Here is a 16,206-nt window from a genome sequence, read left to right on the forward strand (position 1 = left end):
CTGCTGGGACCCAGTGCCTGTAATTGTAACTACTCAGGAGGGTGAGATATGAGTAAAGGGGCAGATGAATGAAGAGAAGAGGAGTAGGATGCTAGTCTTGAGGGAAAAAAAAACCAGAATTTCAGGGAGAGCACTCAATCCCTGTATTCAAGACCCATGACACCAACACACACACACACACACACACACACACACACACACACAATGCTAATACTATGTATAGAGGATTGGATTATTGGAGGAGATGGCAAATATTCTGCTGTTTAGGAATGCGGAATTATGGAAGACACATTGAAAATAACTGGCAAAACTCACTTCTCTGGTGTGTGAAGGGTTGTCCTGTACAATGATGCATCCTGCTGAATTTCCTACTATTCTGTGATTCAGAACCAGACAAAAATTGTAACAAATATGACGTAAGACAGGTTTCACTCATTTTTATCAGTATATTAATTGTATGAAATGAAATATATCTCCTCAGGTGAAGGAGGCTCCCTTCTGTAATTCTTCCTACTTACGAAGCTGAGATCTGAGGACTGTGATTCAAAGCCACCCCAGGCAGAAAAGACCTTGAGACTCTTATCTCCAATTAACCATCCAAAAGCCAGAAGTATTGCTGTGGCTGAAGTTGTAGAGCCCTATCTTTTAGTTAAAACATGCAGATACAGCGCCAGGACCTGAGTTCAAGAACCAGGACTGACAATCAAAAAGTAATGTGCATCCTCTTATGATTATTTTCATGTACGGTATACTGTACTTTGATTATAGTCATCTCAGCATCCCAGTCATCTCTGGGCCACTTCCCTTCAAATAGCTCCTTGTTTATTTCCATCCTTTTCTAAATTTCATATATGAATGAAAATGAGGTATTTGGCCTTTTAAACCTGACTTATTTTACTTGATGCCTGCCAACAGTGTAATTTGGTTTTATGTCATGAATCATTTCATTCTTGAGTGGACTTACAATATTATCATTTATTTCCCAAGTATGAAAATAAAGAGAATTTTCTGTGGATCAATTACAAACTCAGATGTAGTCAACACTCAACAGTATGGCTTAATTGTTTAGAGCTTTGGAAAGAAAACTAAGAAACTCATCCTTGCCACCTACACATAGGCTCTTTTGCTGATTCTTTTGATAAGGGGTATCTAGAGTTCCACATCCTTTGTATGCAGCTAATTTCTTGTAGCACCTAATTTCCACTTCTCTAGGGCCTTTCCATTTTTACTGGTGCATAACAATGAAGAATTTTGCTTCTTAACCAGTGCTGAACATACTCCCATATCATCAATATTGTTTTTTGTTATCTTTATATAACTAATCACCTTTACAAATCTCAAGACTTTCCTGCCCCTATTGGCAATTCTAAGATCTCAGCTTTCTAAGAAGCTAGGATTACAGGCATGAACCACAGGTGCCTGTCTTTATTTTTATTAGCTTTTACATAGTTGTACAAAGAAGGATATCTTTATTAAGGAATCATAAAGGCTCAATAGCAGCATATGATAGTGTGCATATGATCATATAAAATATTTTCTAAATTGAACTCGAAGAAATAGAAACATGACGTGTTCTTTTTTATTGGTGGTTTTTGCTTGTCTTTTTTTGTCTGTTCATTTCTCTGTCTTTGGGAGAGTAAGTAGGGCACAGAAATGAAGGGACAAACGGTGAGCAAACACAGCAGTGATATTGCTAAGACACTATGTTGAAAAGGTACTATATAACTTATGAGTATGTATAGGAGGGGAAAACTGGGAGAGAGCAAGGATGGGATATCTTTATGCAAAAAGAAAAATAATCTTTTCCTGACTTGTGCAATGATAACCCCTCTGTACATCAACTTTATAATAATAAAATATATAAAAGTCATCAGTATATCCTAGTAAGGAAGATGAATGGACTCTCCAATTGGGTTTTACTGCCAGGGGTGAGGATAAGTTGAGTTATTTCTGCAGTGTTTATCTGTAACATAGTATTTATTGTTCAACATTTTTCTAAGTAAGCTAGCCTTTATATGTTTTAGTATAAAATGAAAGCTTTTGTTAGTAGCTTCTTTTATCTGCAACTTCCACATTTATGAGTGGTTGACTTCTTCAGCACTCAACCTGGGATACAAAAGTTAAATACATTCCATCAAATTGAGTCTTTTCTCTTAGTTTACTTTGATGGGCTGAGTAAATGAATGTTAGTCAGAGGATTAAGGTAGTCACACATATGACTTTGTGTTGAAAATTATTAACACTGGAATAGAAATTAGATTTGGAACTGTATCAAATTGCTACATTAAGATATCAATACAAATAATTTCCATTATTATATTGTAATCAGCAATAACAAGTACATGAACCAGAGAATTCAAAGTAGGAAAGTAATCAGCTGATCAAGAATCCTTTATGTTACAATTTGAAGTGCTAGAGTAAAAACAAAAAAACAAGCTAAGGTAGAAAACATGCTGTGATGTTCAAGTAATTTTGAGAAAAAGCTATAGTATCTAGAATTTAAAAGATGTTTTCCTTTCTACATAAGTAGTAAGCTATGTAAACTTGAAAAATTACATAAGAATTTCTCCATATATATGTATATATAGAGCTATGAAATTGTACCCTATTTAAATCAAAATAAAATCTTACATGAAGTCCCTGTAACATGTTATAAAAACAGCTAGCCTGAGCAAATTAAACTGTGTTCTTTTCCTAAGATTATACAATAGATACAAAAAAAAACATGTAATCTTGACAAAGAATGTCACCTCTCATGGACATGTCAAATATAGAGTCTCATTTTGACAAAAACAGTTCTAGAAATTTATTACCTGGCCAGGCAAAAGATTAATCTCTCAGAAGACAGAAAAACACAAGAACATTGCCACTCTAAATTAAATTCTGATCAGCAGGGAAAACTACCCAGTGATATGAAAATGACAGAAACAATGAGAAAAAGGTATTATATCATATTGAAATTTATAATAGCAAATAAAGAGAATACTTCAGGTGAGTCATGCACACATTCTAGACTTAAGGAGTCAGTCATTTTGGAAAAAGAAATCACAGATTAGTGTTGTAATCCAGACTGCTGAAGGAAAGAACATAATGCATACAATGCAATAAATAACATGGAGAAGATCCGTCTAAAATCATGTAATTAAAAAATAATTATTGCTTAGAGGAAGCTTGCTGGTCAGCATAAATATAAACCATATGACATGCTTAATACCAGTCATGCATTACCACATACAGCTCTTCATTACGGGGTCTTGCATACTTTTATTCTGTATAGCTGACCTTAAACCATGATTTCACAATTTTAGCTTCCTATGTAGCTAAGTTTATAATAAGTAAGTCAGTAGTATTCAGATTTTTAGGTCAAGTATTTTTATTCTTTTATGCCCAGGAGCTAAGAGAGGAGTTTATGTTTAAACTTGTTATTGCATCTTGCTATCATATAGAATGAGAATGAAGATGTATGAGAAGTGAAGACAAAAAGGTTCTCATGACATTCACTGAGACATGAATCCACCCAATAAATCCTCTTTGTATATTTAAGTTAGAGTTCGTTATCAGCCCTTGCGAACTAAAAAAAAAAACAATCCTAATTTTATTTAACTGTAACCCCTCTGTATATCACCTTTATAAAAACAATTTAAAATTCCTAATTAATGCTTTTGCTACAAAATTACATTTTAAGATACTGTAAGGTTCAACTTTTGTCTAACAATTAAAGTACTAGCCAAATTGCTATCTTGAAAATTAAAATACTTATCACATTATCACCTATCCTCTTACACATTTCTCTTCTTGCCTTTCCTATTAGAAACCTCCCAGTTAAATTTAATATTAAAGCGCAAATGATCTCTTGGCCTTGGTTTTTGGCATATTTTTCTTGATAATTTTTCTTTTCCTGTTTCAATTTTAACAGCCTTATTGTACATATCTGTTGTTATAATCAACTGTATCTTTTTTCCTCAAAAGATTTATTTTGTTATCTTAATAAAAGTGTCAAATTCTATTTAAAAATCGTAAGGGTAATCATGGTAGAATTACTTTTGCTAATGCTTTTGTCCCCTATATTGTCTATTTCTTCTTTAAATCTTTTAGTATTTTTTCCATATAATTTTTATTGTAATTAATAGAAGGTTTACATTACATTCGCCAGATGGAAGGTGCATTACTTCACATACATTGATACCCTTTCTCATGTCTTGGTCCCCAACTGTATTTTTTTAAAAAAGAATGAAATCAGTAATCATGTGTGGCACAGAAACAATACATATTTGTTGCCTAAAATCTATTGAGGATTCTTTTCCTAAAAACTGGATAATCAGTTGTCATGTTTATTTACAAATAAATATACCTATGCTCATGATATACAGCAAGTGTACTGGAGTCTTGAATTAGAATACGGCAATGGGTGGCTAACTTATGCCTTAACAGGGAAGTTGGGTAGAGATATGAGTGAAGGACAGTCTTAAAATTTGGAGGTTTCTTTGTACTTGGATAGTGGAGACTCTAGGTTCTACAAGAAGCCAATTGTTAACAGATAAACTATTATGAAGAAATGGAAGGAATCTGGAAATAATAAACTAATCTACACCTTAATTTTTCAATCACCAAGTTAACACATGGAAATTAAGGATATAATACACATAAATTATTTGAAGGAGTCACAAACCAAAAAGGAATGCATTTGCCATTTTAGTTTGTTTAAATCATTATGGAATGTACTACTTTTGTGTGAACTGTTTTCACATATTTTGAGTATCATCAGATATACAAGAGGGCTTCATTTTGTTTTTTTTTATTTTACTTTTTTATTGTAATTAGTAAAAGGGTTACATGATATTTGCCAGATAGAAGGTGCATTAATTCACATACATTGATACCCTTTCACATGTCTTGGTAGAGGGCTTCGTTTTGACATGTGCATTATGTTCCTTAATCAGGCACACCTCCTCCATCACTCCCCTCATTTGCCCTCTCCCACTTCCCAGCCATTGTCAATAGTCTCACTTCCATTTTCACAAACACATAAGTATTGACTGTATTCACCCTTCTTCACTTCTTGAGGTATTGTGTAAAAATGTGGAGCAGATATTTTACTGAGGGGTTGGGAAATGGAGGGCATGCTCAAATACAAGAGATTAAAAAGAGGTGGCCAGTGGAGAACAATTTTTTATTGAATGTCTAAAGTTGCCCTAGAATGTTTTGTTTGCCTTTAAAATGGTGAGAGGATTTTGCCTGGTTGATCTGTCCATAGCTGAGAGTGGTGTGTTAAAGTCACCAACAATCACTGTGTTTCGATCTATGTATGGTTTCAGTGAATGTAGTTTGCTTGATGAAGTTCGGTGCTATGGGATTAGGTGTGTAGATATTTAGGATGGTTGGAATTCTATGCTGCTGTCAGAAAGAACGGCATCGCCCCATTTGTAAGAAAATGGAAAGACTTAGAAAAAATCAAGTGAAGTAAGCCAGAGGCAAAGGAACACAGACAGGCTCAATGGTTTCCCTCATTTGTCATAATCAGTAGAAACCTTGGGCTCTCCTAGCAGAGATTTACAATAGAGCAAAACCTAGATACATAAGGCCATAGAGTGTGATGCTAAATGAAAGGACCTGTAGGATATAAAAACAAAAGCCATATAATGAGTGACTGTTGTCCTTAATGTACTATGTTATTGCTCATCTCTTTTGCCATCCCTTGGTTATCTCACTTTGTTATCTGCTATATTGGATAAATGCGTATTTGGTTATTTGAAATTGGATAGGGAAGGGGGGAAAACAAGATTAGGGGTGGGGGTGGGGGGAGGGAAATGGGGACCAAGACATGAGAAAGGGTATCAATGTATGTGAAGTAATGCACCTTCTATCTGGTGAATATAATGTAACCCTTCTATAAATTACAATAAAAATATATAAAAAAAGATGTTGAGAGGAAAAAAATATCATATGGAGAGTTGCAGCAGCAGACTTCAAATGCATTTTTGTGTACAGATGATATAACTGAACTTAACTACAAATGTGACATCTCATTTTAAGTAAATTTCTGTTATTCTATTGGATTCAAAGTATAAAAGAATTCTATCGATACTTAGAGTCTAACATATCAATATGCCCTCATTGCAGAAAACATTTTCACTGTATATAACTTGCTGATAAATACATACTTTATTGAATTTCTTTAGCTGATACAAGCATCAAGAGAAAAACAGAAGTGATATAAATATTACGATTCAGGAAATATTAAAGAATTTGTATGATCAAGCAGTATGCTGAAACACTTGTTACACCCGGCTCCCGAACAATGTATAGAATGTTCAATTCATTCAGCAATTAGCTGTATGTGATAATAAAGTTTTATATCTATAAATGACCAAGCAAGCTCAAGTGTAAAAGGTTAGAAAGTTGAAGCTTTTTTATTTAGTACCCAGAAAAATGCCAGTAGTTGAACATGATTTCTTGATAATTGTTGCTCACAGTTTTAACAACAAAAATAAATATAATTTGTCATCTTTGGCATGTTGTAAATTCAAAATGATAAACATTTCTTTAGCAGCACTATGAGGGAAAAGAACAAAGTAAAATGTCCTACTGAACTTGATTTTACATGATGAGAAATTTTGTACAATGAAGGAAAATGTTAATGTCAAAAAATAGGGCCTTAAAGAAAATATTTATAAAGTAAATGACGGCATAAAATCTGTAATAGTGAGAAAAAAAGAAAATACATTTATTGAACAGTGGGGTCTTTTGTTAATTTATAGCTTCTGGATTTTAAGTATACATGAAGCAAATTGCACACAATGTTTAAAACCATTTCTGTCTATAGAAATGCAATGAAATGCAAGGGACTATACTTCCACACCAGAAAATAAGTATAGAAATTCAAAAGTACTAGGGAAATATTGGCAAAACATTTTCGTTTTTTTTTAAATGTGGCTATAGCAAACTGTGTGTGAATTATTAGAAACATTATTTCTTGTTTTCAACAAAATAAAACTTAGAAGAAATGTATATTCTTCTCTTGTGTACTATGAAATTTAAAATATGATAAATGCTCATTCCCAATCAATGTTGGCATTTTTAAATTTAATGAAGATTTTATGTATAATCTTAAAAATGGCAGTCTCTCACTAACCTGCTTTCCTGGTGTCAAAAATGATTTTATTACACTAAAACCACCTTACTTTCAAAGGAGATATATTTAAAAAGAGAAATCAAATGCTACTGAGCAATATTATTTGAGAGAAAAGAAAACCAAATACTTAATTGGTCACATAATGCCAATTACTAAAAAGAAAATGCACTTGTTAGACAAGAAAATCAGTTTCCATAACTAGACAAAATAAAAGAGCTGTCCAAAGATTATCTTTTGTTAAGACAACTTGACAATCACAGACACACACAGATACAAATACACAATGATTTAACTAAAATTCTTTTGGTGGCCAATAATGGAAAGGTATACATTTTCATATTGTAATAAGCCTGAATTTCTCCATTGTATGTTTAAAAGAAACGGATGTGTGTATTTTAAAACTTACTATAACCGGAAGTATTTCCCTATGTACTAGCAACCAAGTCGAATTTTGTGAAATCAAGTATTATCATTTCACTCAAATCACATGTAAAACCAAAATGAGAAACAGTGCATCATGAGCATAATGTTTAATGTGAATATAGATATTAATACACTCCTACATAGGAAGGCATATGACACAATACTGATTTATGATTTCACCAACCAAAAATGTCTGCATAAGCTTTGAAATAAAAATATGAGTTTAATTTCAGTTGGCCAATCTATATTTATTGTGGATTCATTTTTTGAAAAAACATTGTGATAACAGGATCTCCAAGTTCTAAAATCTATACAATGGTATACAATATATACCACATCTGGTATACATACAAAATTTCTATTCTTTCCTTCTCTATCAACACAAAGGTGAGGTAAACGTTTTATAAAACATATGCCAAACAAGTATACAGACAAATATGAGCTTAACAAATACCATGTAAAGAATCAGTAATCTAGCCCTGCCTTCTGCTACATGAGTTTGTTGCATAAATTCTTCATCATTAAAAAGATTGAAAGAGTCTAAGATAAAATTCAGACTGAGAAGTAGAAAGGAACTGTACAAAAAAGAAAGTTTATTAGATTACTCTTATTCCTGGACCTAGTATGTAAGTTTTTTATCCAGAAAATGTTATTAATTGCATTTCAAATCATTCTGTTTATTAACATTGATGAAAAGTCCTGTGAGTAAAAGTTCATGTGCTTAATGGAATTTCTAAGCCATTCATAGAAAAGTGTGAATTAATTTAATGAGACAGCTTCCCTTTTCACCTTTTTAGCTGATAAGACCTCATCTAAGAGAATGGAAACCTTTTGGGAGGACTGAATCTTTCCAGGACTAGATTAAGTCTTAATGATGAAGTCAGGATCACAGAATAGGATGGCGGGGTGGGGGGAGGAGAACAGGGTTTAATCAAGGAGGAAAATATTATAACTAGTAAACTGTAATATTTCTAGTTGCACTTAAGAGTACAAGGCATTTCTTTCCTTCTTCATAGATGAATGGTCTCTTATTGTTGACATTATTCAATCAGTATGAGTTAGATTTTTCCAGGCAGTATATTTTAGCATGAAAATTACCAAGTCTCTCTTTTGTGCTGAGCAGAGAGGTTATTAAAATATTTTACTGTTTAAGTATTAATGGTAAAAAAAGTTACAACAAATGTTTAAGCATTCCAACAAAATGGGCTAATAGTTGATCTTCCTGAAAGGATGAACCATGGTTTTAGCCTATGAGTTTATAATCATAAGCACTGCATCATTATTTTCTTGCAAATGGTTTTCCGAGTTTATTCATTAAATATATGCTTTAGCACAATTAACTGATAGTCCATCTAAATGAATAGTATTTCCATTTAAGAAAAATAAGGACAATATCCTCTCCCTTCCAAAACAATTTTTATAAACCCCTCAAACTGTACAATCATCATTATATACTACCAGTAACTACTAATTAGAAAAGAAAATCAAAGCAAAATAATTGTTCATAAAACCATAGTATCCTTAAGCCTTGGGGTAAGGTAGTTTTTTAACAGTCACTCATTTAAACAAGACTTTAGTAAAATACTCATTCAATCCTGCATTTATCACATCTATTTTTTCTAACCAAAAGAGGATTGGGCAACCCTACCTGGGCTCCTTCTACAAAATGAGGGTATAGTCTGAAGCTTTCACTTAAACTTGGATTGGTCTCTGCTACTTTTGTTAGTCTGGTGGATTTTATTTTTCTAGCAGAAAACTGGCTCCATCTACTGGTATACTGTGTCTTTTGTACATTGGCAATCCTCACTGAATTAGGAATGGTGCTACTTCTTCATTTTCAGCGTTCCTTTCAGGACAAGATTCTATGGTTAAATAAAAACTAATGAAGATCATCTACTTTAAAGAACGGATTATAGAAAATAAAATAAAGGCTACTTTGTGATCATATTTTCATTTTCCAATTTATTTCCCCTAATCTTATTAAAAAGTATACATGGAAAATTTTATGTGGTAAGTGATCAAAACTGTATTCGAGTATGACAAATCAACTCTGATAGGAAGCACAAATAAGATAAGTAATGACAGGATGAAAATAACTCAAATATATGGACACAAATTAATACATGCAAGTAGTTGTTGTAATAAAGCAAGGAAAGTGTCAAATTGAAACATAAAATCCACAACATACACATCTATCTACTTTTACACAGTATTATCATGTGGCATTATGTGTTTTCTGTGTCTTCCAATTATTCAGAAAGATACCTTATTGTAAGAATACATACTTTAGATCACACCCAGGAAACAGATTTTTTTGCATGGAATACAGATCACATACATTGTAAAGAGAATATGTATAATTTCCTTTATTAAATACCAGTTACATGTCTCCTAGCCTAAATGATATATTCAGTAATCAATTCTCTCTGAACTAAGCAAAATAAAACACACAAGAAACAGTACACTTAGCACACACAAGTAGTTCACTATGTTCACTAAACAAAACTTCCAGTTTACATTCATGAATGCTTTCTGTCAGTAGCAGTAGTAATGGTATTTTCCCCAACATTTTTTTTATTTTAGCACTTAGAGAAAATGATACATATTACACAGTGGTTCTGAATCATAGATTTTATAAGACCAATTTGGCCAACTATTTATTTCATTATAAATATGATTTTAATGTGCTCAAATTTCACATATTACTTCCTATTTAAAATGTTAATCTTCTTGAAGTATAACTATTATGTAGCATCATCTAACACTGAAATACATTATTCTATATCATATGTGCTAGGTGCACAAGTCCACTATAGTAAAACTTCACTACATTACCATAGGAGTCAAGGTAGATCAATATACCACACTGTAGCCCCAAACATGGAAGTCAGATATACAACAGTATAGCTCCACTTAAAAGGGAACAGATGACAATTAAATCCAATTGGTTATATTCATAGTCAGGTTACACATCACCAAGGTAGTGTCAACATCATGTACTTTGTTTTCAAAAGCATACCTATAATCTATTTAGCAGATTACAACACTAACATATATCCTTTGGGTAAAAACTCTTTACAATCCCATTGGATGTCAAATGTTAGCTTTATAGAAACGTTCACTACATTAGGCCACTTATGGATAATATACATATTTGTATGCACACATCACTGGTGATCTAATTCTTGTATTAAACTTTGGCACAAACCATATCAGGAGTTCATAAATCAGCACAAATGTATTGTGCTCAGGGACCAAACTACTATGACTACTAATTAGGTATTACAGAGACACAAATGAATGAAGTCCTTTGGTTGTGCACAAAGAACGATTTTCTATAATACTTTTTTTCTCTTCAAAAAGAGGCCTTTTTCTTCAGGATCTGTTGTTAAAAATACTGGCACTGCTTAGCCCTATACTATAAGCATCTTGAGTTTTGCTCTTGACTCCTTAAACCATTACTGTATGAAACCAGAAAAAGTAAAAACAGATGGGAAATTTATTTGGAAGGAATATTATAAGTCAGTGTGCAGAAAAGTTAAGACCTTGTGAACACCAAATTTATGCTTAAATAAACATTGAGACATTACAGCAAAATAACAAGTATGAATATTGTGGACCTGTGTAAGTTTTGTTTAATCTGACTCCCCCTAAAAAGGGGGGGGCTTAAACAGAATATTCAAGTAATATAGCAGAAACAGTGCCTTTGATAGAAGATTAGGCAAAAAAGCCACACACTTAGTTTTCTCTTCATCCAAGTAGCTGAGGAATACTGTCACTCTTACACGCCAGTTGATGTTCTCTTTTTCATGCTCCGTCTCTGAGCTAAGCTTGAAGCAGCAACAGGCTCCAGGATTGGTAGAAAAGTCTTGTGAGTCAGGACAGAATATGTTGCGATCACTCTTTCCTGTCATAATGAGGAAACATCATACACTGAATAATGAACATCTGGAGGTGAAAAATCTTTCAAAGTGTATCATGAAGTATTTGTATATAGCAAAACTATTTCCCAAGAAGGTAAGATACTGATGTTGTCTTTAGAAATAACACCTCAGTATTAAGTATTTTTCACATAAATATCTGTTTCTTATGAAAAATTGTTAAAACAATGGATTTAAATACAGTTCAAAGCCTATAAATCAGGAACTGGAACTAATGGTTAGAAAAACAGTAATATTTCACTTGCATAGATATCTTGCATTTAGTCTCCTTTTATCCTTAACTGCAAATATGATGTTTAACTAGTATCTCCCACTATCAGAGTAGAGGAAAAGAGGACTACCACAGTGTCATAGCAAATAATGTCTATATTATGTATTATTAAAAAGGCACATAAAAGTTGGTTTGTTTTACCGGAACTTGTGATGCATCATTACTCTTTGTCTGGTCATTTGCCAACTGGCCTCTATGGGTTATCCAAGAATGCTTCAATACTTGTTCAGTAGTATATCGTTGATGAGGGTCCATATGAAGCATGTGGGAAAGCAAATCCTAAATGAAAAAGAAAATATATTATATATATAACATGCTCGGGCTGGCTTCAAATAAAGATCCTCAGATCTCAGCCTCCTCAGCAGTTAGAATTAGAGCAGTGAGCCACCTGCAGATAACTGGCTGTTACCTGTTTATTTCACATATTTAGTAAAAATGAAATCTGAACTCTGAATATTTAATTTTATTTAATCTTGAAATAGATCTTTTTCACTGGATAGTATTATTTGTAAGTTAAAGAATGCCAAACCCTAAGAACTAGAAAGAAGTCAGTGATCACTTGAGGAAAAAAAGTGTGAAGTGGAAATAGGTGTCCTGAAATCTGTTAAATGGTTAAGAACAGAAGGAACTATATTGAGCTTTCCTTGTAAGCTGGGTTTTAAGGTGCATAAGGGTATATGTACAGATATAGCACAGAATGGAAAGTCATTTACTTATATCCTCTAACATATCGAAGGAGATAAAGCATAAATATGTTAGTAACTAGCTGCTAACATGACATTGGTCATAAGTGGACATAAGTTTTCCATTAACAGCAACATATATGATTATTTTGATATCTGTTACAATAAAAGAATTTTGAATGCATAGTAAAAAGAAATTTAAATGTATAATAGTACAATTTTTGGTGGGTCATGAGGCTTAAACTCAGGGCCTGGGCGTTGTCCCTGAGCTTTCAGATGAAGGCTATAGCCCTACCCCTTGATCTACAGCCTCACTTTCCCTTTTCCAGTGATTAACTGGAGCTAAGAGTCTCAAGTTCTATAGTGACTGGGCTAGTTTTGAACTGGGATCCTTGGATCTCAGCCTTCCAAGTAGCAATGATTACAGATGTGAGCCACCATGCCTGGCTCAAACTAATTATATTAATTGAAACTAAGGGAGTAGAACAGGAAAATATGTCAATTGAGAATGTGTGTGTGTGCGCGTGTGTGCGTGTGGGTGTCACACACGCGCATACACACACACAGATGCACACATTTTCTTTTCAAAGCCTAATATTTACCTTTCAAAATAAAAAGGTAAATACAACTCAGAATGTAACCCCTCTATACACCACCCTGACAATACAAATTGAAAAAAAATTATGCCAACAATAAAAAAAATGGACAAATAATTCCTTGAAAGGAAAAGGAAGTCAATGATTACTCCAGAAGAAAGATAATCTAAATAGCCATACATTTACTTAAGAAATTAAATTGATATATAAAAACCCAAAAAGAAGAAAATCCAAGTCCAGATAGTTTTGATGGTCAGTGCTAGTGAGCATTCAAGAATAAGTTAACTCCAGGAGAGGAATATGGTAGAACAGACAAAGCATTTTCCTCTGCCAACAAAAATCTGACACAAAACATTATATATCTGGATGGCTACAGTGAGGGTTGGTGGTATGGAAAGTGTGCGAATGCATTAATTCATTATAGACAGACACCAGATAGAAACCAGAAATACTGACTTAGGTTTGCATAAAGATAACAGGATAGGGGAAAACTGATTCTTCCACCAGCGGAGCTTTAAGTAAAAAGAAAAGGGTGGCTGGTAAAGTGGCTCAATGGTAAAGTGCTTGCCCAACATGTATGGAGCCCTGGGTTCAATTACTCAGTACCACATACAGAGAAAAAGCCAGAAGTGGCATAATAGCTCAAGTGGTAAAGTGCTAGCATTGAGCAAAAAAAAAAAAAAAACAAAAAAAAAAACGCTTGGGGACAGTGCCCAGGCCCTGAGTTCAAGCTCCAGAACTGTCAAAAAAAAAAAGATGAGAATAAAAGTAAAAGGTAAAGGTCACACGGTCTGAAACATATGGAAAATATGAGAACAGCAGAGCAAGGAGATACTGGAGGAAGGGCCCTCTGTGTTTCCAAATTTACTCACTGGTAACATAGTGGAGAATAATTCCAAAAGAAGTCAAACATTTGAGCAGGTGAGAGAGAGCACCAGAGACTAAGCAACCAAATGGTTTAAGAATCATTGTGAGCACAAGAAACTTAGCTGTAGCCTGTATACAGGCATTGTAATGCAGGTTCACTTGGGTGGGAAATGTGGGCATCACTGCAGATGGTAGTCAAGGGTGATTACACTTGGAGCATTGTAGCTGGACTTCGAAAAGTGGAAAAAAACTAGCTGGGGCAGGTACTAGGATGGAGAAGACCAGTATTGTAATGAAGAATCACGCAGGGACACATGCTTCACTCTTATCAGTGAAGACTGTGGTGACATGACTGATGTCTAGATTCAGAAAGCTTAAGACGTTTGGAAGAAACACAGCATGGGGACTTCCAATTAAAGGGTTTTTGGGCTCAGATGACATTGGGAGTGGCTTCTCTCCCCCTCATATTGTCAGTCATAGATAAATAGAATGCTGGCAGAATTTCAGCATAGTAGTGGTCATATTACTGCATACAACTGTGAAAAGGGCAGGGCTGGGCTTAGCCTCCAAACAGCCCTTTCAAGTCTAACCTGTTTTGATTTCAGAGAGAAAACAATGCAATACCTACTTGCCTTGAACACCAAGTAAATGTCAATATGGTAAATCTGGGAGGAAATATGAAACATTGGTACTTTATATCCCTTACAAGGGAAGAAATATCGTCTTAAAGTATTTGAATATTTAAAAAATGTTTATCTTTAATATTTGCATACCCAATGCTATGGACATGGTATTGGAAATATAAACACAACTACATAGACATAAAGATTTATGACTCTATAGACATGTTTTATTTCATAGATTAATATGTATCCATGCCATACAAACCCTTAGCCTAATTTTAACTATGTTCTAAAATCTAAGTGCCAGTGATTGTATACAGAGATTCCCTTTTTGAATACTAGTTTGTTAAACACATCATTTGAAATATGATGTAAAAATCAATGTTAATAAATCCTTTAATAAAAAATGTTTATTCTTAATTAGTTGTAAAAAGGAACTGTCACTTAACAATACCACATTTATCAATCTCTTTTGGGTATTACATTGTTTTTTTTCTTTTCCAGTTGTAGGGGTTGTACTGGGTGCTGTCCCTGTGTAATTCACAAGGCTAGTGCTCTACAATTTTTAGCCACAGTGCCAATTCCAGTTTCCTGGTGATATTAAGAGTCTCTGGACATTCGTGCCCAATCTGGCTTTGAACCTTCATCCTCAGATCTCAGCCTTCTGAGTAGCTAGGATTATATGAATGAGCCATGGTGGACAGCCTGGATATTATATTGATAAAATACTTTCATCTCACTCTATCTTTGCTAACTTTTAGCAATATTTCTTACACTGTTATCGCCAATACTTTTCCTGCTTTCCTAAGTCCTCCTTTTCTTCTTCTTTTCTAATTATGAAGTATGCATTTAATAATTTTAAATCAATAGTTTATTTGTATAAGTACTCTAGCATGCTTATTAGGGATGTAGCTGATATTTCCTATGTGTTTTTTAATACATGTAAATATGTGGATTGTTATTTTAAATGATGGATTCTTTACTGCTTTCTCTCCTCTGAGTAGTACAACACAAAGCTACCCACTAAGACACTGTCTCATAAAAACTAGTCACCCATTCCAATACACATGTAAATTGCAATGTATAGACACAAAGAATATGTAAAAGCAAAACAATGTAACTCTTCGGTGGTCAGATGAAAATATAAGGAAAAATCTGGAAGAAAGCTATTTTGTGAACAAGACTCCAATTGCTCAGAAAACAAGAATTTACAAGTGGGACTGTATCAAATTAAAGTCCCTGCACAGAAAAATAAACCAAACTAACACAAACACACACACAAACACACACACACACACACACTTATCAGAACCCAGACAAACAGCCCACAAGATGGGAGAAAATCCTGGAAAGCTATTGAAAAAATCCTTGACAGCTATTCTGGATTAATATTCAAAATATACAAAGAGCTCAAAAAATTAAACAGTAAAACAACAAACCAAGTAATAAATGGGCAAAGGATTTGAACAGTTCTCAGAAGAAACACAAATGGCTAATAAATACATAAAGATTTCTTTAACATTCTGAACCATAAAGTAAATGCCAATCAAAATCAGAAAATCTTTGCTGACAAAATTCAACATTCCTTCCTAACAATATGGAAGAAATTACGCATAGAAGTAACATATCTGTATACAACAAACTCAGCTAAAATATACTGCATGGGGAAA

At 33.6% G+C, this 16,206-nt stretch overlaps 1 protein-coding gene across 2 annotated transcripts in view; it reads right to left on the bottom strand.

Moving 5' to 3' along the window:
• Positions 1–6,298: 6,298 nt before the first annotated feature.
• Positions 6,299–16,206, bottom strand: part of Rps6ka6 (ribosomal protein S6 kinase A6) — an 80,193-nt gene continuing 70,285 nt past the window's right edge. For both annotated transcript variants that reach the window (XM_090326757.1, XM_090326756.1), the window contains 2 exons: positions 11,909–12,046; positions 6,299–11,462 (listed from right to left, as the gene is read on the bottom strand). In XM_090326757.1, coding sequence (XP_090182883.1) covers positions 11,337–11,462; positions 11,909–12,046 — 264 coding nt within the window. In that variant the 3' untranslated portion in view covers positions 6,299–11,336. The remainder of the gene's footprint in view (positions 11,463–11,908; positions 12,047–16,206) is intronic.

The sequence above is a fragment of the Megascapheus bottae genome, chromosome X (genome assembly GCF_031878675.1).
Source record: "Megascapheus bottae isolate mThoBot1 chromosome X, mThoBot2.hap1, whole genome shotgun sequence".
NCBI classification, from domain to species: Eukaryota; Metazoa; Chordata; class Mammalia; order Rodentia; family Geomyidae; genus Megascapheus; species Megascapheus bottae.